This window comes from Haliaeetus leucocephalus, unplaced genomic scaffold, assembly GCF_000737465.1.
Source record: "Haliaeetus leucocephalus isolate CR32 unplaced genomic scaffold, Haliaeetus_leucocephalus-4.0 Scaffold495, whole genome shotgun sequence".
Taxonomy (NCBI): Eukaryota; Metazoa; Chordata; class Aves; order Accipitriformes; family Accipitridae; genus Haliaeetus; species Haliaeetus leucocephalus.
Window position 1 is genome coordinate 4,112,195 of NW_010972931.1, and position 27,803 is coordinate 4,139,997.

General features: G+C 40.7%; 1 protein-coding gene across 1 annotated transcript; it reads right to left on the minus strand.

The window, feature by feature from the left end:
• Positions 1-2,944: 2,944 nt before the first annotated feature.
• On the minus strand, positions 2,945-27,030 carry SLC5A7 (solute carrier family 5 (sodium/choline cotransporter), member 7). Its single transcript, XM_010575689.1, has 8 exons — positions 26,853-27,030; positions 20,050-20,163; positions 16,865-17,020; positions 11,874-12,022; positions 7,778-7,921; positions 5,743-5,896; positions 4,308-4,525; positions 2,945-3,568 (listed from the first exon to the last, which is right to left on the minus strand). The coding sequence occupies exons 1-8, from the start codon at positions 27,028-27,030 to the stop codon at positions 2,945-2,947; spliced, it is 1,737 nt and encodes a 578-aa protein (XP_010573991.1).
• Between the last annotated feature and the right edge of the window lie 773 nt (positions 27,031-27,803).

The window sequence follows — 27,803 nt, forward strand, 5'->3', positions numbered from 1 at the left end:
CACGCAGACACACACAGAGACTTGGTACGTGGAAAGCAGAGTTACGGTCACGCAACAAACAGTCCTCAGTGTCACTTCTCTCCTTTGCATTATAAAGCTTCCATGGTGGGCTACTTGTAAAAGTGCAATAAACCTTTCAGTCACTGCAGAGAGGACTGGAAAACTTTGTTGGAACTGTTTTCCACCAGAGAATGCATAGTTCCATCTAAACAGGAATACTTTGCGAAATCACAGTGATTTCACAAAAATATTCAACACAATAAACAGCATAAAATATTCTGATAATGTTGCAAGCATCTGGCTTGAAATTTTTTGACTAATGCATTTTAATTTTCCACTTAACTTTTTTATTTTGAGTATTTTAAAAGCATTTATGTTTTAGTGGCAACAAGGGCGTACTAGGGAAAAGGAAAGATCTTTATTTTTCAATCAAAATTTCTTAAATGATTCCAGCTGAATCCCCTTCTCCTTTCCTTCTACTCCCACTATTGGGCATTTTGAAATAAATAATACAGATATACTGTTGTATTCAAAGCATCTGGCCACTATGCAGCTTCTCATAGTGAAATTCTAGCAATTCCTAGACAAAACTGAAGTAAGAGAAATTTTTTTTTTAGGAAGACCTACAGGTGGCTGTAAAATGGGATCCCATAATTTGAAACTGCAGCGTAAGGCATTGGCTATGTAAGCGGGAAAACCCGTGGCTTGATATTTTCTCATAAGAAGGGATTCAGTCTAGTGGATTTGGGCCAGAAATGGATAATAATTCAGCAGTGGCTCTGTTCTCCTCTCTCTTTCTTCCATACAATCTCTTTCCTCTTCTCTTTTCCACGGTTCATGGAGGAATGAATATTGCTGGGCTCATGTCTGATTTGTGAGACCCTCAGCACCCTGAATTTCATCTGTAGCTTGTTTGCTGACCCTGCAGGAATTTGTCATTTCTTTGCTATATTGGCTTTTCTGGGGTTTTAGAGCAGATCCTAATTTTGATTCCTTCCACCCAGAGCACACTCAATATTTGTTAGCACAGTAGTACCGCAGTTCACAATGCATATTTGGAACTGAGATGCAGTGTTATTTTTAAATGCAGTGTATGGAGAAAAAAAAATCAACATCTCTAATATTAATTTTCTCTACGTATAAAATATATATATGCATTTAAAACTCCACAAAAGGAGCAAAAACACATCTAAAGATTCAACCTTGTGAAAGTTTATGTCAACGTTGAATGCACAAGTTGATGGCTTCTTCCTTTAGCAGCAAAACCTACTCTCATGTCTCCTGTCCTCCAGTATAGCTCCTCGTGCCGTGAATGTTAAAGAAGAAATTTCACCAGTGACCGGCAACAGGAGGATATCTGGATTTCGGTTGAACATTTTGTGTCATGTTAAAAAGAATTATTGGAGCATAACTCTTAATTGTATAGAAATCTAGCTATTAGATCTCCCGCTGTGAAAGGCACGTACCAATGGGGACAGACACAATCATCTCGGCCGGGGGCGAATGGAAACGACATCGCGTGTTCCCTGCCAGCCAGGGCAAAGTTGGAAGAGGCCTCATCTCCCTGCTTTGCTGCTTCTGGCCAACGTTGCCATTCTTGAGCAAAGTCTCGTCCGTGCCTGGCCGCTGCTGGTGCTCCGCGGAGTCACCGGGACAGCCCAGGAGGACAGCGGGTGATAAAGGAGTCCAGCATTTCAGGGACGACACGGCTGTGCCTTTCACTACACTTGTGGGTTTGGCTTTCCTTTCAGTTCCCCTCCAAGCTGCTGCTGCTTTCGGAGGTAGACGCTTACAGATGCGGAAAGCTGTCCAGCAAGGCTGTTTTTCCCACGGGAAATCAAATTTTTGAGAAAATGTGATTTTCCATGGAAAACCTACACTTTCCAGAGTAATCCCAGCAAGACCAACCCAAAAGACTTTTTAATGTCTTTGAAAAGACTTTTTTTATTAAGTGAAAAATGGGAATTTTCCCCATGGAAAACCCTCTCTGTTTTTTCAAGCCTTCTTGACTCTCCTTACTTTTTAATACTTGTTCCATTGCTGCAGTTGCTTGGTGTCAGACTGCTTTGCTCAGTGTTCGTTTGGATGATAAGTCAAGATAAGGTTTCTTTTCTCAACATTGAAAAGTTCTATTTAGTTTGTAAGATTTCTGTTGTTTTTCACAAGCTGAGTTTCAACTCCAATTATTGCTTTAAAAATTTTGCCATCCTCCATTGGTGACAGCCACTAACCACAGGAAAAAAAGAACACCTATAGTAACATATTTTGCTTAAGGTTGTCTTGCATTAGGTATAATTATTTTAAACTGGTGACTTCATTTTAACATTTTAAATTAATATATGATGTTTAGCACTCCTATAAGGAATTTATTACTATTTGTGCATTTTACTGTCTTTTACAAATAATAAAATACTAGATTTGTATTATTTGAATTTCTTTATGAGGAGAAAAACAACCAAACCAAAAACCCAGGGAAGTTATCTATCTGTCTTTGCTCAAGCAACTAGGTCTTTAGTTAATAAATCACTTAGAGCTGTAACAATATATTTTCACTTAATGCCAATAAAATGTTGACTGATAGTATTTCAGAATGACTGTACTATAATCTCTTCATATGATGTCCTAGCTAAATAACCGTTGCACTTTTTCTACTACATATATTTTCAATTGTAAATATTTTTTTAATTACACAGTATGTAGTTCTGGGTGGAAAGAATGGGATCTGAGTGTATCTTTTGGTACACACTCTATGATCTAATCCAACATGTTAGATAATAACAGAAGAGTTTCTCCCTTGGGATGCTCCTGCTCCTAGAATCAACTTAAAGAATTGTGCAGCGGCATTTTATTCCCAAATCTTGCTTTTCTTCTGATAAAATGCCTGTTACTATTCTTTGTAGAATATCCTGCTTTGTATTGTTTTTTCTGTGGCTATCAGATTTTTTTAATTATCTTCAGTGTTGGACAGCTCTGGACTTGAATCAACATAATTGAAGGCTTCCTTGTTTGTGAAAGTGGAGCTCAAAGTTAGACTGTGTCGTGGATTCACAGGTGCAAGTTCGTTTAATACAATATTGTCACTTTTTACAAGAGTTGCTTTGTCCATGTGTTCTCTACTGTACCTGGCAACAACAGCATCAAGGAAGTCCAGCTTTGGTGGCAAAGTCCCACTCTCGAATAAGTATTTGGCTAAGTAGGAGACTATAATGTTAGTAAAGAAGGAGGTAAGCATAGCAAGTGTTTTAAATGGGAATCGCTGGATATAAATATTATTTTCATCTGGATAGCAGCCAGGGTAGTAGATCAAGGGCTGAAGGTAGAGGTACGGTTCTCCTCCAGTTATTCTGAGAACAAGGCCAAACAAGTATCCTGCAATGGCACCGTAGGTGTTGGTTCCTTTAATAAACAACACGCACAGGAGCTGGGGGAATATGATGATATAAACAAGGTCAGAGCTGAGGTACCACAGGCCATACACTGACGAAGCTAGCAGTGCCATTGCTGTTGCTGACGCTCCAAACAGAAAAACAGTGATTCTCATGACCCACACGATTTCCCTGTCTGAAGCCTGCAAAAAAAGGGCAGTGTTAGGTGTATTGTTCACGGCGATATATGTATGCCTACATTTATGCACATAGTTGATATAAGATACTGCATTGTAAAAGGAAATTTTGCATGACACATTCAATAATATTTACAAACAAATATCTGTCTCTGTCTCCATCTCAAGCACAGAGAAAAAGACCCAAGAGCTTTGGTTGCCATTCCCAAAGTCATTAATCTTTGAGAATAAGGAGAAGTTTGATAACATATCAAAGAAAAAAACAACAGCAGTGTTAGAAATAACTTTTAAATATAAGCACAATATGGCTCAACCAGAAAAAACTGTCAGCATCGGAATTTCTTCTTTTCCATTTCCTAAGAAAAACTCCGATTCACTAGCCCATTCTGTTGTCAAATGATTTCCTGTTAAATCAATAATTCAGAAAGATGTCTCATTTTGTTAAGGATTTAAATAAAGCTTATGGTTGCAGCAATAATTAGGATAAACTGCAGTGCCTTGAAAACTCTTGAAAGCTTCCTCCCCTGAGCTAGCTTTTTCACCTCTATCGTCAGTCACAACCATAAATACTTTTATGACTTTCAGTTTATTCAATATACTGTTAGGAACAAAATGCTACACTTTTTCTAGTCCTAGGCAGGAATTTGAAAGAGGTGTTTCATTATGAAATTACAGTTCATGCATCACCTAGTTAAGGTCTCACCTAAAATTTTGTCTAAAAGTAAAAATGAAAATATAGCCTTACATTTTGCCGAAAGGAAAGCTGGTAAATGTTCCGAGCAAACATAGAACTTGCTGATAAAATTGAAGAGTCAGCCGATGACATCACAGCAGCAGATACAGCACCGAGGCCAAAGAACGAGATATAGACTGGGCAAAGGTATTGGAGCACGATCGGTAAAATCATATCTGCTTCTTTATTAGCCATAGGGTCAGGGAAACCGTAGTCAGTATCATTCCAGGCTGTAATATGGACACCGATATGTTATTAGTAGCATTAGTAGTCATCAGCTACAGCATCTCTTGACTTCATGTGTAGTAAGCTATTCATATTGCCACATTTTCATTCACATTCAATGGCCAAACTGTTACCAGGGCCAGACTGACGGCATTTCACAGAGGCAGCGTCCTACTGGTTTCTGTTAGGCAGATTTAATTCTGCTCAGCATTTTCCCTTATCTCTAAGCTCAGTCTGACCACAGCTAGTAGTTATCCAGTAGGAAGGTTAATATTAAAACTTTGCGTTGCTCATAAATATTGTTTTCCTCAATAAAACAAGTCTGGGATCCATGCTTGTTTGTGATGTGTTTAACTGTTCTCTTGGATTACAGACTCAGAACTCAAAGCCATGTGTTAAATATTTCTAACAGAACATTTCTAACAGTTTAGCTACATGATCACTGTGATGGGGATCACTCTCACTATGGCAAAGACCTTGACAAAGATGTTTTGGTCAAGATAAGAAATTCCTGATAAATCATAGAATCATTTAGAATCATTTAGGTTGGAAAAGACCCTTAAGATCATCAAGTCCAACCGTTAACCCAACACTGCCAAATCCACCACTAAACCATGTCCCTAAGCATCACATCTACACATCTTTTAAATACCTGCAGGGATGGTGACTCCACCACTTCCCCGTTCCAGTGCTTGAAAACCCTTTCAGTGAAGAAATTTTTCCTAATATCCAATCTAAACCTCCCCTGGTGCAACCTGAGGGTGTTTCCTCTTGTCCTATCACTTGTTATTGGGAGAAGAGACCAACCCCCACCTCACTACAACCTCCTTTCAAGTAGTTGCAGAGAGCGATAAGGTCTCCCCTCAGCCTCCTCTTCTCCAGGCTAAACAACCCCAGTTCCCTCAGCTGCTCCTCATTATTACTATTAGGACCAAATAAAAGTACCAGAATCTAACTAAAACATTAAATAGAAATATTACGTCTGTAGATACCAGGAATGTACAAAATGAGTTAATCTCAGCCGCTGGGGTAGAAGCAATTTCTCCCGGGACAAATATTCTATAATATTATTTTTCAGTGCACTTTCCTGTTGAAGAAGTTATGAGTTGATTAATGATGTCACCTGGCTAGATTATATCTAACATAAGCTTTGTAGGGTTTTCACACATTTATTGTACTACTCATTGTACATTTATTGTACTATTCATTTTTAATCATTTACCTGTAGATGCTCCAATTGCACCAATGAGTACCGCAGGGAGAGCCATCACAAGACAGCCAAAAGCAGCCAGAAATGACAGAACTTGAGCATATGTGGCAGAAGATGAGGATAGAACTCGCTGGAAATATGCTTGCCATGGGATTCCTCCTAATGTCTGCAAACACAATTGGCAGCATCCCATCACTGGGGGCAAACTGGATTTTTTTGCTATCACCTTATAGAGACCACGTTGAAGCATCACTTGAATGCTGAATGCTGTGTTGCTGCTCTTTCATTTATTTATTGAATATCAGTCAGTAATAGCTGTACCTTGCATTCTCACAAGTAATGTCAAACCTTTGTAAATCCACTTAAATCCCATTCTTTTAGACAAGTCATTCCTTTGTACAATTAGCAACAACACTTTGCACTTACATAGTGTCTGTAATTCCCAAGTATTGAAAGCTGTATAAATACTTGATAAAGCCTTATGAAAGGTTATAAAATACTATTTTCATATTTCATATTTGAAGAATTTGGCCTCCAGTACCCTCCCGAACCAAAATTAGATTAGATTCTGATAGGATTTGAAAGCAAGATTTTATCTTCCTTTATGAATGTGTGTGGCCATCTAAACAAGGCAACACATTTTGTATACATTGAACACAAGAATCTGAAAAATTATTCTCCCCTTGTCTTAAGCAACCATGATACCAATAGAAATTAAAGACAAAGCAGTAAAAGAAAGCTTTCTTTTATGGTGGCAATGCTTCTCTTGTTTTGGGTATATAACAGCAAAGATCCTGATTAGACTTAAAATTATGTCTGCAAAATATGACACCAAAGAGTATTACCAAAGGCTAAAAAACCCCAAGCGCTAACAATTCTGTCCTGAAAGCAGGATTTGAATAGTCTCCACTAAGTAAATAAGTGCCTATGACTAAACAGCATGGAAAGAAAATAAAGCAAATTGCTCACTAAACGTGCACAGTCCAGTTCTACACACTAAATGAGGCAGGAGGCATTTGGACCAAATAGTGTGTATACAGGTGTTTCATACATGTTTCATGCACACACAGGGACCAAATGAATGTTTTACAGGCAACTCTGATTTTGACTTGCTATTTATGACTGTTTTCCTTTGCAGCCTTAATAATGTCCCTTTAACAAAGCTTTCCAAGCATGGGTAAATTTCTTGAGCTATAATGAAACAAACAAGATGAAAAGAAAATGTGTCACAATTTGGCAACATCAGAGCTTTCCTTTGGTCATCAGCAGAGATGAAACCTTCAGGCTTACCAGACAGAATACAGCTGCCTGAGCTAATGACATACTTTGGCTCTCTGAGAATCTCTAAAGAATTTAAGCTGGATAACACAATGTATTTTAATAGCCCAATTATCAGAAAACTCTGAAGATTTTTGGTTGAGAGTTTTTAAAAAAGCAGAGAAAGGAATCCCAAAGTACAACATGATAATAAAAACAGTTTAGGGTTGCTCAGGGACACTAAGAATGGAAAATGTTAGCATGTGTTGCTAGATCTTCTAATGGAAAGTACTTAATAACCACCGATCCCATGTGTAATGCATAGGTATTAAATAACGAAAGCCCTCAGTTCATTCTGGCATGTGTGCTTGTATGAATTCATCCATCCATCTCTGCAAAGCTTTTCTACATCAGCTATACCTAAGGCATATTTAATCATTTGTATAACATATTTATTGCCTTCCGCAATATATAAATTCCTTTGCCAACGATGACATCAGTTAAGTATTAGCTGCACACTTTTAATTAATTTTAGCATAAGTCAACTCTTTCAGCCTGATGATATTTAAATTGCATTCCTGGCAATGCTGACTTTGACAGCTCTGCTACAATATTCTACTGATATTTCACTGAAATCATTCAAATGTGCAAAAATACTGAGAAGGAGTCAAGAGGGCAAAAGTTTTCAGTTTGCTGGAAACTCTTAACTAGACTCTATTATTTTCAGCTGTCACAGTAACACAGTGTGAGTGCTTAAATGTTTCATTCCTTCATACAGACCATCACTTACCAGTAAAAGGAAATTGTCCAGCCATGTGTAAATGTCAAGTGAGTTGATAGATCCAAGCCAAGGTGCTTGATGCACCTGGTGCACAGCCGTGAACCCAATGTCTGTCACTGCAGGATGGGACATCGCAAAGGGTACGCTGATCCACTGCAACCAAAGAGAAACACTTTGTTCAGGTCTAAAGAAGGCGTTTTAAATCTGTGAAATTTTAATATTAACATGGATCTGTTTTTCTTTTTCTTGCATGCTGCAGATCAAATGCCAAACTGCTCAGCTGACTTGCAGAAAAGTCAGGTTATGTGTTGGTGGAACATCTCCAAAATCCAGAGAGCTAGGTAATGGGTAGTGTACCTCTGTCCTGCAGAGTATGAGTATAAGCAGAGAATTAATCAGTGTAAATTGCAGAATCAGCAAGAAAGACACATTTATACATCTTCATTTTATTTTCCCTGAACTACACACATGTTCTTTACACCCTTTCCTGGACCACACTGTAGAGAAACATCTACATATAAACTTGTGTGCGATAGCATCAGCATTTGCCAGTATACAGGCATGAGACATTACAAACACACCTGAAGGCTTGGGAATTTGTTTTTAATTCAACACAAAACTATACTGTGACAAGAGAGGGGTACTATTAGTGAACTCTTATCTTTCTTGCTCCAGAACACCCAGTAGCCCAGTGTTACAGCACTTTTCTGCCTTGAGGGTGACTTCAGTCTGGGCTTTTGACTATTTTCAGTCTCTGTTTTTGATCTAGGCCAAAAAACCAGTTCAGAAACCCTTCCCAGAGACAGTTTCTGCCAGAAAGTTAATCTCCTTCACCAGCTGACTTTTTGTGCATTTACTTGCCAACTCATTTTGCAATGATGTAACCCACTTTCTATGCACAGAACCTTAGCAGCTCCTACTGAGATGAAAACCAGGCTTTGTGTTATATGGAATAGACAATTCACAAGCATGACATCCTTAAGGATCCAATGATATCCAAACCCACACAGATTACCACAATCCAACTGATCCCATTTAACCATGTGGGGTAACAAGAGCAAGGAGGGGAGAAATCAAACCTCTTCTTCTACTGTGTTGCACAATTATTGCAATAATGTGTGAAGAATATTTTGCAGCACTGCCTGTTATTCAGGCTGTTTATCACGTACCATAGTATTCTGTTCTCAGTTACATGTTAAACTTTGCCAATTTAAGCACTTGGGCAGAAAGATTCCCTTCTCACTGTCTGCTTGGGCTTTTCTGGGAAAGGTCACCAAAATGTTTCAACTGTCTCCAAGATATTTTGAGGGAAAAACATATTGTCAAAATTAATGGATGTTAATACTCTTCTTGTTGAGAAATTCATGGGGAACAAGGATGTCAAATGGATTTTTTTATCCTTGTTTGTGAACCTCAAATGTCAGACATGTCCAAGTGATGAGCTTCTGAAGAGCTGTAGTTTGCCCATACTCAGCTGAGATTTTTCAGTAGGGTAAATTTCTGAAGGTCCATCTGTAGCCTCCATGCCACGGCCCAGGATTTCATAGGTATTGTATTGCAAATGCATTATGAGCTTTTGTAATCCATACCAGTTCCTGACAGTAATCTAGCTCTCTGTGGTCTCAAGAACTACCTCTACATTAGTAAATAAAACAAGTCAAGACACTTTCTCTGGCCCTGCAGTTCAGTGACATGTCATGGTTTACACCCATACATCTAGACTCCTTTCCCTGCCAAACAGGACAGTCCTGAACTCTTCATGGGAACTATCTGGGAAAATACTAGTTGGTGTGGGCCAAAACAGTGCCAGGACTCTGTTAACAATTAAGCATTATGGATGATCCTGTGTTTTCACTTTGGCACTGTTTAACTTGCTTAATACAGACATAGACCCGGTTTCTTCATTGAGCCCTTCCTAACGGGAATAGAAAATTCCCTCTTTTGAATACAGGGCAAATAAAACCAAGGTTCATGAAAGTGAAGCAGAAACTGGGACTTTATCTTCGGACTTGAAGCTTAGGGGTAGAAGTAGCAGGTAGCTAGAAGGACCTGGACCTCATGGGGTTGGAAACCAGAAAAAAAGGACTTCTGCATGGTGGCAAAGAGTTTAGAATGGGGAATTAATAATACAGCTGAGATGGAGAGTCTGTAAACAGTGGGGATACAGTGCAGGATCAGGGAACACCGGGCAAGATAAAGACAAAGAGCTGAGAGTTGCAGATGTGGGTACAGGAGAGTGAGGAGGGAAGGAGAGAGACTACATGGGATTGTAAAGAGAAAACCGGGGAAGTACTGGCTGGGTAAATGTTATGAAAGCCTAAGGAAGAAGCTCTGTGGATGAAATGAGGAGCCAGGCTAGGGAACAGAAGTAGTTACAACAAGCATCTCCTCTTGGGTAGGGAGCAGGAGAGGAACAGACATTAGAGGGATGAGCAGTAAAGCTGTGGCCAGTGGGAATACAAACTGCTCCAGAGCCTGGAGGAGAAGCTGGGATACCTGACCCTGTGACATCTTCTGCTATGATATCTACTGTGAAAATCTCCCGTCTCATCTAAAACTGCCTCACCTAGAATGTGACCGTTTAGATGCTATCTGATGCTTCCAGTCCCACTAATGACTCTTGAGGTTATGAATATGGTTTCTTCTACGTGACATTATTGCTGTTTATTTCAAATGGGAAATTACGCAAAGAGCCCAACCTGAACTAAAAGAACACTATTAAAGCTACAGATCCCATCATTTAGAAGACTGCTATACAACCTTCATTTGCTTTCCCCTCCCCATGAGGTTCATGCTGCCTTTAATACAAGATCACATGTTATTCCCACAGGATCAGGGTTTTTAGCAGTGCATGAGTTGTTCTCACTGGAAAAGCATTTCTGTATTGTAATTTATCTACAATTTTGGGAATTTCTGTAATGCACACCATCTGTAGAAACAGAATGGTTCACAAATATTAACATGCATGTTAGGGAAGGAGACAGTATTTTCCCCACTGTGCAGGTGAAGAACGAAGGTACAAGAGAAGAAGGTCTGGAATAACTTCTGATTTGAGCTGGCCAGCTGGAACACTTGGATTTACTTTTTCAGGGTATTTAGCACCATTCCCATGAAGTCAGTTACAACGGGGAATGCGTAGCACTTCTGCGAATAAGGCCATAGGCCTCACAGTGGGATGCCACAGAGTGAGGACACACACAGGGTTGGTTGGCTGAAGCAATTTCCCTAGAGCTGCACAAGAACTCTGGTGAAAGCAGAGAAACAACTCTGGGTCCCCAAGGTGCCATTCAGTTCCCTCACCTTGAGCCACCCCGTTTATTTCAGCCCGTCTCGGTTCTCTGCACACCTGCGACCATCTATTACTGCCACTGGCAAAGACAGCAGCTTCTTTGATTGCACCCCTGTGATCTGAGCCCCGTTGCATCGATGTTTTTCAGAGTAGGGCTTAAAACCAGCAGTAAATAAAAGCAAAGGCTACCCTCTAGCATATCGTTGGTAGCTGATGAGGGGATATTCATACCACCATAGTCAAACAGCAAGGTCATCTGGTGAAACTTCCTATACTATGGTCTCCAAGGACGGCGGAGGGAAATGAGGGAAAAACCAAGAAGGTGATTTAAAGCAGAAGGTTAACTAAGCTGCGTGAGTAGGTGACAGCTACAGGAAAGAGAAGCAGGAGAGTATCAGCTCTGCAAGTCCGATGCCAGCGTTTCTGGACTGCTTTACCGACTGCTTCCTACGTCTGATGCCTCCTTCCAGTGCCTGTGCCACAGTCCTATGGACAGATAGGCAAGGAGTCAGCTCCAGTCCTATTCTGACTTAGATGTACACTCAGCAGGAAAATTGCAGGAGTGTTTGGGCTATCAGACTGGTTGGAAAAAAGCCAAAGAATCGGGCCTCTCGGTCAGCATTATTGTCAAAGCACGGGCTGCTCGTTGATGTAAACGCAGAGTCTTTAAAGTCAGGGTTTTGTGAGTGGAGATATTCCTTCTCCACGCTTTCAGTGAAGACACAGTTCCAAGACTGAAGCTGGGCAATAGGTCTCAGCAATCATCATAATGCTCAGGGTAACATCCTCAAAAAAGGGAAAAAAAGCCAAACTTACCAATCCCAGGAAGATGCAGAAGAGCTGAACTACGTCGGTGTAGGCCACAGAATAAAGCCCACCCACAAGCGTGTACATAGTTGCAATCAGGGCGGAAATAATAACTGAAATATTGACATTAATGTCAATGATCACACTTATAGTGGCACCTGTGGGGAAAAAACAAAGTGCTGTGTGTTAGTTTATGTCACAGCATGTCCGATGAGAAGGCTCACCTTTGTTAAGGTGCTGGTCTGACATTGGCAATAGCATGAAGATATTCTCCCCTCTATCTTTTGTAGACCCGTTCTGCACCTTTGAAGGGAGTGGGAAAAGGAAGGCTCCTGTTGGTCTAAGTTTAGCATCTGTCATTTTGCAGGTTCTTAGGAAATGGAGGAGGGAAGGGTCCCAACAGCCTTTCCTTACATTGCTTGAGCTCTGTAAGGACTACAAACTCTTGTTCTGCCTAGGGAAAAGCAGCCGCGCACAGACAGCTGAAGTCTCCCTGGGTGAGTTGCAGCTGCATGGGAGCAAGCGTGTCACTGCAGCACGGACCAGGCCTAGGGGAGGTCTGCTGCAACGTACCACACACACCCTTTTGTATCTCTCCCACCTATGCTCTGAGCTAGCCCCTTTTGACCAAGGAAGGAACAGTAGAGGAGGCATCAGCTATAGGCACAATTGTCCACTGACCCTCCTAAAGTGCCCTTGAATTGTTTACGTGGGATGAAGGTGGGTTTCTTTGCAAACTGGAGAGTCCATCCTCCATTGTCGATCTAGAAACCAAGAACTTTTCCAAGCACCATCATTTCATTTGTAGAAAGCAAACCACAATGTTGAGCTGATGAGTCAGTCTCCACAAAACAGCTCATAGAATCAAAGAGCTGCTGACACTGAAAGGCACCTCTAGAGATTGTCTAGTCCAAGTCCCCACTCAAGCAGTGTCAGCTGGAGCAGGTTGCTCAGGATCATGTTCAGTCGTGTCTTGACTATCCGCAAGGATGGAGACTCCGCAACTTCTCTGGGCAACCTGTGTCAGTGTTTGACCTTTCCCACTGTAAAAAAAAGTTTTTTCTTAAGTTGAAATGGAATTTCCTGTAGTTCTGTCTGTGTCCATGCCTCTTGTCCTGTCACTGGGCAGCACAGCCTGGCTCCATCTTCTTTATTCTGTTTCCCTCACTGCCAAATCAGGTATTTATGCAGATAGATAAGATCCCCCTGAGCCTTCTATTCTCTAGGCTAAACAGTCCCAGCTCTCTCAGCCTCTGCTTATATGCCAGATACCCCAGTCCCTTAATAATCTTTGTGGCTCTTCATTAGACTCTCTCCAGTATGTCCCTGTCTCTTGTATTGGGGAGCACTGGATCCAGCCCTCCAGATGTGGCCTCACTAGTGCTGAGTAGAGCGGAAGGATCCCCTCCCTCAACCCGCTGGCAATGGTCCTTCTAATGCAGCCCAGGATAATATTGGCTTGCTTTGCCACAAGGGCACATTGCTAGGTCATGGTCAACATCCTTGCCTTCTAAGACTGCCGGGTCCTTTTCTGAAAACCCACTTTCCAGCTGGTCAGCCCCCAGCATTTACTGGGACATCAGGTTGCATGTCCCCAGGTGCAGGAGTTAGAATTTCCCTTTGCTGAACTCCACAAGGTTCCTCTTGGCCCATTTCTGTAGCTTGTTGAGATCCTTCTGAATGGCAGTACAACCGTCTGGTCTTTCAGCAACTCCTCACCGTTTTTATTTTCTGCAGACTAGCTGAAGATGTACTCGGTCCCATCAGCCAGGTTATTAATGAAGACATTATACAATACAGGACTCAGTACTGACCTCTGGGGTGCACAACTGATGACTGGCCACCCGCTGGTGTCCATGCTGCTGGTCACAGCCCTCTGAACCCAGAAGTTCAGCCAGTTTTCAGTCCTCCTCACTGTCCACTTATCTAGTCTTTAATTCATTTATTTGTCTATGATAATATTATGGGAGATGGTGTAAAAAGCCCTTTTTGAAATCCACAATATCCCCTGTTTTCCCTTTGTGAACCAAGCCAGTCAGCTCCTGATGGAAGATGTCAGGTAGGTCAGGAATTATTTCCTCTCCATAATTCTATGCTGACGCCTCCCAATCCCCTTCTTGACCTTCATTTTTGTTTGGAAGTAGCTTCCAGGAATATTTGCTCCATCACCTTCCCAGGGATCAAGGTGAGGCTGACCAACCTTGAGTTCCTGGTATCCTCCTTCTTGCCCTCCTTGAAGATGGGAGTGACATCTGTTTTCTTCCAGTCTTCAGGAACATCCCTGATCACCACAGTCTTCAGAAGATTACTGACAGTGTCCTTGCAATGCTATCAGCCAGCTCTCACAGCACTCGCGGGATGCATCCCATGAGGTCCCATGAGCCTGTGTCTGTCCAGTCTATTTAAATGTTTCCTAACCTGATCCTCCTCCAGCAAGCCTTCCTTGCCCTGCACTTTCCTAGGATTCTCAGGGTCCTGGGATTCCTGAAGGCTGGTCTTACCAGCAAAGAATGAAGCAAAGAAGGCACTGGGTACCTCAGCCTTTTCCACATCCTTTGCCACCGGGTCCCCCGGCCCATTCAACAGCAGACAACATTTTCCCTAGTTTATGTACTCATAGAAGCCTTTCTTGCTGCCCTTCATGGCCAGATTCAAACCCAGGTGGACTTTGGCTTTTCTAAACCCATCTCTGCATGCTTGGACAGTGTTTGTATTCCTTCCAGGTCATCCATCCCTGCTTCCACCTCTTGAATTCTTCCTTTTTTTGTCTAAGTCTAGTCAGGAGCTCCTTTTTCATCCATGCAGGTCTCCTGTCAGCTTTGTCTGTTTTCCTGGTTGTCAGGATGGACTGTTCTTGAGCTTGGAGGAGGTGATCCCTCAATATCAACCAGCTCTCCTGGACTCCTCTCCAGGGTTGTCTGCCATGGGATTCCCCCAAGCAGATTCCCGGAGAGGCCAAGCTCTACTCTCCTGAAGTCAACTGTTGCAGTCCTGATTTTTGCCTTGTTCCCTCCTCTCAGGACCCTGAACTCCACCATTTCATAAATGCTGCAGCCAAGTCTGCCTCCGACCTTCACATCCCTAACTAGTTCTTCCTTGTTTGTGAATAACAGGTTCATCAGAGCACCTCCCTTCATCAGCTCCCTGATCATTTATGTCAGGAATTTGTTAGTGCATTCAAGAAACCTCCTGAACTGCTTGTGCCCTCCTGCGCTGCCCTTCCAGCAGCGATCAGGATGGTTATACATTTCCCTTAGATGTATTAGCTATTTCAAGTGATTGCAGTGTTTTAAAACCATGTTTAAAGAATTCCTCTCCTTCTAATTAGGATGATTTAAATGAAACATCTTGCAATAACTTCTAGTCCTTGCAGGTATTGTAGATGGATTCTTGACCACATAGATGAAAGAGTTCTGGCAATGGAACAGAACATGATGTATGATATATAAGAGCTGCTGGGAGCTGCCAGGTATTTTTTTGCTGTACAGTGAGCCCTCAAAGTCCATGTGCTTAAGGATTACAAGCACAGACCTCTTTCACAAGCTGGAAGCCCTGTCTTTCCCTTCTACAACGCTGCCAAGCAAGGAATCATGAGGAAGGTCAAATAGTGAAGAGTACTGGGATTAAATATTCATCAGTGAGGATAGGTGTGCAATTTAGGAGGTGTAATATAACCAGAATATTCACAGAATAGTTAAAATAAAAACCTTCAATGACCTTTGTAATCATTGACAGTCTTTAACTGTCAGTTGTTAATATAAACCTACTAGAAAGGCATTCACACCATTTGCTTTGAAATATCACAGATTAGCTTTTCCTCAATCAAAAAGAAAGTATATTCCAAATACTCAGAGTGTTCTTCAAGTTCTTCAAGTTCTATTACCTCAGCATGTATTTTGTGCTTAGTCCTTTAGGGTTTTGTGATGAAATTGTGGTAAACAAGCCCCCCATTGCTTTGCAGTTCATCAGAGCACAGTTGGAGAGTACCTTCAAAGTTTATTTTCTGTTTAAAATAGCTTGGGCTAGAAAGCATTACCACATGCATGTGCACTATGAATATGATTAGCTGGTAAAAGTCAACTACTGGTGCTTCAGCTCAAGGGCTTTCTCAGTTCTTGAAAGGATTGCTAAATTCAGGCCTGAAATATAATTAAAAACCCTGGAAACTGATTTTTTTTCAGGACTGAATGAGTAGTTGGGTGATTTTCTATTGAGTCATAGTTCCACTAATTCTCTGTATCCTTTCTTGAATCCTAAGTATTTTCTTAATTTTGTCAAGTAGAAAGCCATTTACAATTGAATAATACTTCAATTTATTGATCAGCATCTGTTTTATTTCTATTATTTGTGCTATGGAAAGTTCTGCATAGGCAGGTCTCCTATATGCAAAGGATTGTTTTGTTTAGATGCATTGGGAATTATGTTTCATATCTTTAAGGGAAATTTTGACTGCCTTCTGTGATCTCAGTGGTGTAAAAGAAAAGCCTTGACATAAAAGGGACACTTGCAATCACTCATGTCACCTTCACAATTAAAGGAAATTTGTTGTTAAATCTTTTTTTTGCCCTTTGAAAAGGGAAAACTTGAAGGTACTTGAGGCACTGGAACAGGTTGCCCAGAGAGGTTGTGGATGCCCCATCCCTGGCAGTGTTCAAGGCCAGGTTGGATGGGGCTTGGAGCAACCTGGTCTGGTGGGAGGTGTCCCTGCCCGTGGCAGGGGGGTTGGAACTAGATGGTCTTTAAGGTCCCTTCCAACCCAAACCATGTGATGATTCGATGATTCTATGAATAGATACCTTGTGTGTCTTTCCATCACCAAAATAATTAATGGGGTACCATTACCAGGTTTAATTGCTAGTTATCACGGGTCTGAGAACCGTCACACTCTGAATTATTTGGCTAGGATAGTTAGCATTTTAAGCCAGAATTTTAATGCATTTCTGGTTTTCTTAATCCTTTCCACCTGTGATAAATTAATATTTATACTGCTTATTCCTTACCTAAGGCAGAGAAGATGGCAGCAGCCCAAAACATTTCTCCCATTAAAGCTGGAATAAACAGCAGTCCTCCCATCCTTTTTCCATAAAGCTGCTGAAAAGGGTCTAGCATTGTCACATAGCCTTTGGATCGCATGGGTTTTGCAAAAAAAAGGCCACCTACAAAGAGAAGTAGCATAAGACACCAGCTGCAGTGGAGAAATGCATTGCTATTAAGGGGTAAACATTGATTGTTAGTTAAGGGTACAAAAATATCAGTATTGCTGTTTGTTTGTTGGTTTTTTTTAAAGAAGTAAGTACAGTTATATATCCTCTATGAACTCTTACCTTACAGCTGTCTACAGAGTTACAGAAACACATCCACACCATTAACATCTATGGCTGATAATGAAAAATAAGTTTGTCTTATTTTGTCTGGTTCAGTTTACTTAATCTGCCATTATAGATGATGTCAGAGTTTTGTCTAATTTTGGATCAGCCTAAGGGAATGGCTTTTCTACCTAATCCTGTTCAATCTTAGAGCAGAAGCCAGCATGAATTTTCACATGATCCTACTCTAAAAATAAAACTGTCTGGGATTCCTGGATCAGAAATACGAGTTCACACATGGTTTAGTGCATACACAGCAGATCTGATTCTTTCAGGACAATTCAGATTTATTATGTATGCTTAAATCAACCTTACTACACCTGCAGGGTAGGTCAGATGCCTTCTGGGCTCTGCAGGTGTCAGGCTCCCCGAACGTTTGTCATACACTTATTTCACTTATGCACGTTCAGGAATTTTGATGTATCACAATTCCGCTCTGCCTGGCTGGCATATGGGCTGAATATGTACATAAATGTGCAAAGGCCTCACCGTTCTAATGTACAGTCCTCAAATTCTTTCTGGCTGGGGAAAAAAAGGACATATCTCAGGAAAGCTGAAAAAGCCCTAGTATAGAAACCTGTGTAGTTGAGATCTGCACATGACTGTAACTAAGTAGGCTTCTACCACAGTAAAACTGCTGAATGCAATGTATAAGGTGCAATAAAAAACCTGGAAAACCAGTTACCAATAAAATAGACTGTACAGTATTTGGCGACCCTTAGTTAGGTTCTTCATCACAAGATGTGTAATGTTTTGGTTGTATTGCACAGAATATTTTCCACCTTTCTATGTATTGCCTTGTATCACCCATATTTCTTCATTTCATTAAGTTCCCTGAACAGAAGGTGCCAGCTTACCAATCACAAATTATTTATATTGCTTATGTTAATGCTGTCTTTAGGCAGGTTGTTTGGATGCAGAAACCCTTCAGCATTTTTTTACTATTCTTGGATTGGTCATGGATCCTGTTCCTATTCTACTTCTTATGTCATCATCACAAAAGACAACTAAAAGAAGAAAAAAAGAGTCACTGGTATTCCAATCTATTAGGATGTTCAAGCAAGTGTCAAAGGAAATAGGAGATATTCTAACCTTTAAAACTAAATTGCTTGAAAATTAGGAAGAGTGGTATGCAGCACAACATTGAACTAACAGGGAGATTATAGCAGCAATCTTAAATCCTTCCAGTCTGAAGCAGTAATATTTCTTCTAGCCTTGTATTTATAATTTTGATTTATTTGTTTTTAAAAAAGGGTGAACAACTCTCCCCCTCAAACCTGCATGTACAGATCATGCCTACAGAAATGCTTTCTTCTCTGTGCTCTGCGGAGAGATCTATGGTTACGTGATACAGACTTCTTTTCTCTGCAATGGCCATGATAATTTCCAGGAAAAAAAAGCTGGATATCTAAAAACAGCTGGAAATGAGGGGAGAGGCTAACTCAACCCCTTCTAGGCTGTTATTAATTTGTGTCAATTCTACAGAGGCTGAGAGTCAGGAAGATGCTTGTGACTACAATCCTAATGACCTCTTAATGACATCAATGGATCGTGACCCTCATGACCTCATAATGACATCAACTGATCTCCAGGTAGACATCTACGGGTATTCTTTTCCTTACAGGAAACAGAGCTGCTCTCAGGGGTGGGAACTACGACTGGAACTGGAGCTGGCCCACACGTGCCAGAGAGGAACTCTATGACGGGGAAGGTTTCTGCTTGCGAAGAGACGACAGCCAGGACAGGCCATAGGAAAGCATTTCCCAGGGGAAAAAATAGCCAGGATGGAAATCGAGTTGTAGAGGAAGAAATAAAAGGGGCAAAAAGACCTGGATAAGCAACCAAAGGAAACGAAGGGACAGACTGGGAAGGAGGACCATGAGAAAAGACTCACAATAGACTGAGAGGTCAAGTACTATTAGAAAAGCTAATACAGTGGTCATATTAACGAAAGATGAAAAACATGGGATCTTTTTTGTAACAACATTCTTTTTAAACAGTTGCATCGGTAGTTGCCTTAGGGACATGATCCGTTCACAAACTGAGAGGATGTAGCTCACAACTTTGTGGAGTATTCCTCATGGCTCACAAGGCAATACTTTCATTGCAAGCTGCTCCATGTGGTTGAGACACGGTGAGAAATTTTTTATTGCTGTGATTTCTGAGACTACATTTCAGGAATTAGAGGCCACAGCATTAAATTTATAATGCTGCCTGTATTTTACACTCTGACCCTGTGTATAACAGGATTGTGTATTTGCATTTTGACAGGTGATTTGGAGTTTTGTACTGCATTTAAGAGGATGCTTGGTACAATTTTAAGGGAATAGACTGGTTCTGCTGCAGACTTCCTACACAAAATTCAACAAGTTACTTAGACTCTTGGTGAAGATCTTTAAGGTATAAGCACTTCCCTAACCTGAAAGCATATTTGCTACTCTTGAATTCCAAGATTCTTAGATGCCCTGATAGTATCATGTTCTAGATCATATAGGCACTTAAAAACCCCTGAATATATAAAGCTTAGTATATATAATTAAAAAAAATCCCACAAGAAAACCTTTCTTATTGTGAACGCCATAGATCACTGTGGTTGTAATAATCAAATACGTCTTGCCAAGGCATTCAGGAGACTTAAGATATTCAAACTGTTTATTGTGATTTTCTGTTTTTCTTTTTAATAGCCAAAACAATCAGCAGAAGGGATCCAGTTTACCTCAGTATCTTTTTATCAGACTCTAGTTGTTTCATTTCAAATGATGGACTTGTCATCAGAACTGTTTAAAATAAGAGACTATTAGGTTTAGTTCTTTGCTTACCTAAGACCAGACTAAGGGAATATCCAATAGGTGCCTGAGCCCAAGCTAGACCGTAGCCTGGGACATACACAGCTTCTGCTGTCCCATTGATGTAACCTCCTCCAACCCATGTGGCTGAAAAAGAAGAGGTGAAAAAGTCTTTAATGTGCACAATAAAAGAAAAAAACATCCCACCTTGTAGAATGAAGTTGTCATCACTCATAATATTGCTATTTTTTATTTTATGTACTGTACAAGTGGCAGACATGGCATCTTTCCATAAAAGATAGTCCTAATTCAAAAAACTTACAACCTAAGCATATGAAAAAAGAAGTCAGGTGTACTGAGACAATCATCAAGGCGTCTAAGCATCTGTACAGTCAGCAAAGATGTGAGGGCTAAGTCCCTCGCTATTTGTTTACAATGAATGAAGCACATCAACTCATTAACCATTACCATTTTCTTTAAGTTACTCCAAATGAAGGAGAGATGTAAGGGGAGATCTGAAGAAGAACAGTAAACATACATTGATAAAGTCATCCCAGTTGGGAAAACTCAGAGCATTTAAATTTGACAAGAGTTTAATGAAACCATCATTTACATTACCTTCATGAAAAAAATTGCACTTAAAACCTTGCTAAATTTTAAATTGTGGCTACACGAAGCACATTTAGTAAACTCTGACTTCCCTAAATGCTATATTGCCATATAGGGCTGTGGTGGTTCTGTGTTGCTATTTAAGTTAGAAATTTTGACTCATGTATTTTTGCACTTGCTGAAGACATATTACCACAGTGAATTGTACTATCTGTAATATTTCTGATTTTATCTCTCTAATTCAGACCCTTACTGAATTAATTCTCTGCCTTGAAGAGAAGTTTCTACATTTGATAATTTGGGACCCACAGTATGTATGAAAGAAGTCTCCAACACGGAAACGTATTGTGATTACATCTGTAAAAATAATTCATAACAAATTATGTAATAAAGTTTATGTCTTCCTGTTTGCAGATTCCATGCAAGAAGATCTTGATTTTTTCTAATAAGTTTTATGAATCTGGGCCTGTAGTTTGAACAAGGGCAGGCAGATCATTGAAAGTACTAGATTTTTGCATGCTATTTTGATTTACCTCAGAAGCCTTTGCCTTCTCATACAAAAGCAGTTCAGGCTTTCTGTGTAAAAATTCACAATTGTAAGAATTTTGTTTTCCTTGATGATTCTTCAGCATTTTCCTAGCATCTACCATCATACAAGCAAACCTGATTTTATGTTTAAGACAAACAATTGGAGGTAAACACAAATGAAGAAAATTTAATTAAGATTCCTAAAGAAATTTCATGAAAATCTAAATAACCACTCTTTTCCGCTTAACCGTGATATCTCTCAAATACTACCAGAGGGTATTTTTTTAACTTGATATAAAATTACACCATGGCTTTAGAATCAAAGATCTCCAGCAATCAGAGCATTACAATTGTCCCTCTTTCAGCATTTTGAGGCACAGGAATGGACGTTCTATTGCTGGAAATAGTATAATAGACTTGTATGAGGGATGTGCATGCAGAGAATGTCTGCAACAAAAGAAATGACCCAAGGAACCCTGTTATTGCTAGACTTTTGGGTATCGAGATCTAATGTGCATTTCAGAGACAAGACAAAAGGTGAGTGATGCCCTTGTGCGACCACATGGAGAAGATGAGTGAACACTGATCCTTGATGGGAAGAGCAGAGATACAGAGTCTACATAAAAAGTTGTCAGACATTTGGGATTTTGTGCCTCTTCACGGTGTAAATTGAGGTAGGTGGGAACATGATACTTTGGTTACCAGCATCCTAGAATCATAGAATCATGGAATCATAGAATGGTTTGGGTTGGAAGGGACATTAAAGACCATCTAGTTCCAACCCCCCTGCCATGGGCAGGGACACCTTCCACCAGACCAGGTTGCTCCAAGCCCCATCCAACCTGGCCTTGAACACTGCCAGGATGGGGCATCCACAGCTTCTCTGGGCAACCTGTTCCAGTGTCTCACCACCCTCACAGTAAAGAACTTCTTTCTTACATCTAATCTAAATCTACCCTCTTGCAGTTTAAAGCCATTACTCCTTGTCCTATCACTACATGCCCTTGCAAAAAGTCCCTCTCCAGCTTTCTTGCAGGCCCCCTTTGGGTACTGGCAGGCTGCTCTAAGGTCTCCCTGGAGCCTTCTCTTCTCCAGGCGGAACAACCCCAACTCGCTCAGCCTGTCCTCACATGGGAGTTGCTCCAGCTCACTAATCATCTTCGTGGCCCTCCTCTGGACCATGTCTTTCTTATCCTGGGGTCCCTAGAGCTGGACTTAGTACTGCAGGTGGGGTCTCACCAGAGCGGAGCAGAGGGGTAGAATCCCCTCCCTCGACCTGCTGGTCACGCTTCTTTTGATGCAGCCCAGGATACAGTTGGCTTTCTGGGCTGAAAACACACATTGCTGGGTCATGTTCAGTTTTTCATCTACCAATAACCCCAAGTCCTTCTCCACAGGGCTGGTCTCAATCCCCTCATCGCCCAGACGGTATCCATGTTTGGGATTGCCCCGACCCGTGTTCAGAACCCTACACTAGTCTATGTTGAACTTCATGAAGTTCACACAGGCCAACCTCTCTAGCCTGTCAAGGTCCCTCTGGATGGCATCCCTTCCCTCTAGAGTATCAACCACACCACTCAGCTTGGTGACATCTGCAAACTTGCTGAGGGTGCGCTCAATCCCACTGTCCATGTCCCCAGCAAAGATGTTAAATAATACTGGTCCTAATACGGACCCCTGAGGGACACTGCTCGTCATTGACCTCCACCCAGATGTTGAGCCGTTGACCATTGAGTCCATGACTACCTGGGATGTGTGTTGCCTATTGTGCCTCAGGCAGCACAGATTTACGGAATAGGTTGTAAGCACCTGTATAAAATAACAAAAGTAAATATTTAGAAAGGAAATTGTATTTGTCTCCTTCCCTGGAAACAGCATGAGCACCAATCCTGCATGAATGATACCCACTTCCAGACAGGGAATAACATCCCATAGTCAAGGACAGATGTCCAGCATTGCTGCAGCTGTGGTGCAAGGAGGCGTAAACATCTGGAATCGATTTGCCTGGTGTTGCTACTGAGGTGGTGGGTGTTCTCCAAGGGGCACTTGGACGCTATGCCTACCTCCCTGATTTTCTTCTGGAGGGAGACGGGTCAGTTCCCTTCTGTGTGATGTTGCAGGGGCCATTGCCCTCCCCTGGCTGGGGACAGGAACAATGTCCCCCGGGCAGGTATCGCTGGGTAAGGTGGCATGGTGGATTTAGCACTTATTTTCAATTTTCTTCCTTGATTTCTGGATTAGGGTTTGAAAAACAGCTGCTGATCAATTTTTCTGTTCACGTGACTGTTCTGGAACACCTGCCAAGGACCCCAGAGCTCTAGGAAGGTGCTATATGGCTTTTTCTGAGGGGGTGAGTGGGTAGTCAGCAAGTACATTGACATCAGTAAATACATTAGAAAAGAAATAATGGGATATGATAGGATGGGATTTCAATCTTAGATATTAATTTTCTGATCCTCAGTTTGCTAAGCCACAATTTAAAGTTAGTTTAATACCTTTCTTGGTGAAATTCTTTTTTTTTTTTCTAAATCAGACAAAAGGAATGTAAAATTTAATAATCTATGGAAACACTCATGGTAATCTATTTTAATCCTCTCTTTGCCTGCCATCTGAAGGGCCAAAAAATGCAGCAAATACCAACATCCATTTAAAACATGCACCCTAAAAAATGATCAGACAAATACTAAGGAAATGGAGTGCAATTCTGCTCCTAGTTCATATGAGGAACACAGAAATTAATCTCAGAGTTCTTCATATATATTGATATATATTAGAAAATCAGATTTTTTGGCACTTCTTTGTGAATGATCCCTTGTCTGACCACTCAAATTATTGAATCAACCCATCAAGTTCTGTAAAATGAAAATCCTGACCTAAGGATTACAGAAAAATAGAATTTTGTAATATTTCTTTTTTTTTTCTTGTGGAAGGATACGTAGCTCCATCCAACTAAAATGAAGAAATTACATCAATAATGATTACCTTTTTGGTCGTATTTGTAAGCAGTTTATTATGTCATCTCAAATATTTCCTTTGGGGTTTAAGCTCAGTCACCAAAATCAGAATAGACTCAAGTTTGTTGCAGATACCACTTCCTAAGAATTTCACGCACACAAATTAAGGAATGCTAATATTTAATGCAACATTTTAACTATAATTAAGTAAAAATGATACTTAGATTAAAGGCATGTCTACTGTGGTACTATGTTAGCTCATTTTAATATGAGCTGCTGTGATCCATCCCCAACTGAAGCTTCCCACTCTTCCTATTTTGATAATTGCAGACACCCTCAGCCTTCGGCGTTTCAGCAGTTAGTTGATACAGCTGCTTCTTCAGGATCATCATATACATCCAAGCATGTCCACAGCCGTTATTCGTAGGGAGTGCTCTGGTTTTAAGGCTTTTAAATGCCATTAAGAAAATCAGCTATAATTACATAGGAATCTTGAGTCCGTCCCTGTGAAGTCACGATGCTTGTGCCCTGAATTTGATTTTAAATTTATAGGCTGAGTTCTGTCATCCTCCCCACCAAGTAGCCCCCAAACTGCTACCATTTTTATAGCCAATAGCTGTGGAATGTGGTAGTATTTGTCTCGGGCAAGAAAGACAGAATTAGGTCTTATCTCATAACCCAAAGTACTCCGTGTCCATACTAACAATATCCTTTCTGGAGATCTTTAAAAATTTCTTATTTTCCTTTTATGGGGCAGGCTTTGCTTTTTAATTCATATTTAGTCAATTAAATCTGTAAAATATAAAGCCTGTGTTGGAATAGCCGTATATCCCTGGAGGCATAGCTATGAGGTGCAAAATCTGCATCTATCATTTTTAAAGCAGCAAATATGCCCTTGAATAATGTGACCATTTAGTAAAAATTAGTGTGGATTTTGATCAGCTTGCCTTCACAATCATTTTGTTATGGCTTTACAAGCGAAGTATCCCAATCACCCTCACTGAGACAAAACTCAGACTAACCCCTGACTCAGTAGACTTGTGCCCACACCTAACTTCTTGAGCCAGGCATGGTTCCCCAGAACTAAAAGTGTAATTTGCTCGCCATCTCCAGCTTTAACTGCCATATTTACAGAAGGCAGAGGTGAGAAAGTATGTGAACCCCGATGGTATAAAATTCATGAGTGTTTTAGCTGCACAAAGGCTTTAGGATCAGTTTGATGTTGTACCGCAGAGATGATATACTATGCCATCTCTAGAGCCTGCATGAAACGGGACGAGCGTACGTGGGTGGGAATTGTGGTGGTTATAGATACTGCCCGCAATATAGGAAGCCCCAGTTCAAGTCTCATCTCTGCTTCAGCTGTTATGAAAAATATTCCTGTAAAATGGGATTAAGGAGACCAGAATTTGTGTCTTCTTCCACAGGCAAAGCTGTTAGTCATAACCACTCACGTGGGGAATGTCTTGTTTTGTCTCCACTCCCCTGATGTAATGATTATGGTTTTGTGGCAAGCAATATCTCTGCAAAATATTCCAGTTTCAGTACCCTTGAAAACATTTCATTCAGCAGAAAGCAACCAAACCAGCTTTTGTTATAAGCAGAATCTTGTCATATCTGATGCTTCAGTAGCCAATGGATATGTGATAGAGTAAATTATAACAAAGTGCTAAAAGTAGAACGTCTGCCTGGATTCAAACTTTATTGACTTTTACAAACATTCTTTACTCAATATCCAAATATTCAGTCTTTGAATGAGCAAAATGCCTTTGCAAGGGGATCGGAATTTTTCTTGATTCAAGAACACAGAAATTTGGCCCAAGTTTTTATGTGTCTCATCCTTATTAGATAACAGTGAGAACAGAACAGGGCAAACCAGCAAAACATAAATATAACCTGATAAATCCAACTTAGTAATTGAAGGGGCTTTGCCTGAATAGGATTTAGAATACAAAAAAAAAAAAAAGCATGTTAAAAAATTAAATTGCTTAAATAAAAACAGTGGGCCAATTCACTCTTCTTATAATGCATTTTTGTTCCTATCCCATATGTTAGCTGTAAGACTTGAGATTTTGGACAATATTGTGAATATCTTGTTTACCCAGGTAAGACACCTGCTTTGACTGGCTCTGGGAGTTACACAGCACTGCTTACAAATTAGTGAAGAACTCGTCCTTCACCCAGGCTTTTCCTACTGATACTACTATTGATAGTGATGTATTATTTTATCAACCTGCTGTAAAAGAAGCTAAAAGAATTCACAGAATAAGTTTGCTGAAAGCAGTGGAATTACAAGTTTGGATTTATGCCAGTTTTCTTTTAGAAACTTGCTGCTGCACCCCCCCATCTTTTTGCATATAAACTTTGTTTTACTCAGATTAAACAAAAATAACTCACCAATTTGGATGGCTTTAACAACAATAGCAGTTATTTTAAAACTGGATTTCTGGTTAATCTATATAAATTCTATACTTCTCTCCCAAACATATCTGATCTGCAGATGAATATGAAAGCAATGAATAAGAAATGTATGTTCTTCCTGTATGATTTTAAAATATTTGTTGTTTTTATACAGATTTTACATTTGGCTGTTCACTATACAATGTTAGCAGCAATTGGAAATAAAGCATATATTTTTTCTCCATTTTGCATTATTCAACATGCAGATTACACCTCTTCATTCAGATGGAAAACTGACAAGTTATACGCTGGTTAGCAAAAAAAGAAAGGTGATTTTTTACATACCGGTCATTGTAAATCCACCAACTAGCAAGCCAATGTCTCTTCCACCGACTATAATAGCTTCGCTGCGATCTCCTTCACTGCCGCTGTTCTTGGTTTTCCAAGCAGCCCATATCCCCACTGCCAGGATAGCCAGGTAGAATACAACTATGGCCACCAGCCCCTCCACATGGAAAGCCATGTTGAAGTCCCGACTGTTTCTTTGATTGCTATTTCATTAAGAGCTCTGGAGAGAATGCAGCGATACGGCTGCTGTTAGCAAACCTGGTAAGATGCTTTTTAGAGTCAGTGTGCAAAGGACACTCGGACTGTTCTGGTGAATTTATGAAGTGAGTATTTCAGATGTAATTGAAAATAAGTTTACATGCCAATTAAAATGCCTGTGGAGCAACAACCAATAATTGTAACCTGTGATCACGATGGGAAACGAATGAAGTGGCTGAAAGCTACGCAGTTCTTACAAATCAATTACTGAGCACAGAATTATTTTAGTGTCACCAGGTCCCCGGTGTCTGGGAGCTCTTCAGCCAAGAAATAGTTTGGTACATGGAACAGGATAGAAAATCTTGGCCATGTGGGCTGTTACCAAAGTCTCTATTTAGTTAGAAGACAAGCCACAGAACTGTTTTAAGTTGTATGAGAACTGTGGATAAGTAATAGCTCCGACAGCAAACCACATCTTTTAAGTCTTTGTGTCGGAATGCTCTCCTTCCCTCTTTCTATCACCTCCCGCATTTAAAAATCTTTTTTTTCTGCACCCTTTAACCGTCCAACATGAAACGCATCCGTCCGCTCCCACCCTCCATCCGAGAACTAACCGCCCCACTCAAAACCCGTCGACCCCCCCCCCAAAATTTTGGAGCCACGCGAACTACAAGCCGGGGCGGGTAGAAGAAAAAAACTCCCGGCCGACAACAGCAGCGGCTCCTCCGTCCCCAACCTCCCCCCCCCAGG

What these genes read in the sequence shown, in the direction of transcription:
- SLC5A7 (XM_010575689.1), bottom strand. Translation starts at nt 27,030, where the DNA reads ATGGCTTTCCATGTGGAGGGGCTGGTGGCCATAGTTGTATTCTACCTG. An exon ending in TTCCCTTAGTCTGGTCTTAG is followed by an intron (nt 17,021 to 20,049) that starts GTAAGCAAAGAA and finishes TTCTCTTTGTAG; the next exon opens with GTGGCCTTTTTTTTGCAAAA. An exon ending in AGCTTTCCTTTCGGCAAAAT is followed by an intron (nt 3,569 to 4,307) that starts GTAAGGCTATAT and finishes CTTTTTTTGCAG; the next exon opens with GCTTCAGACAGGGAAATCGT.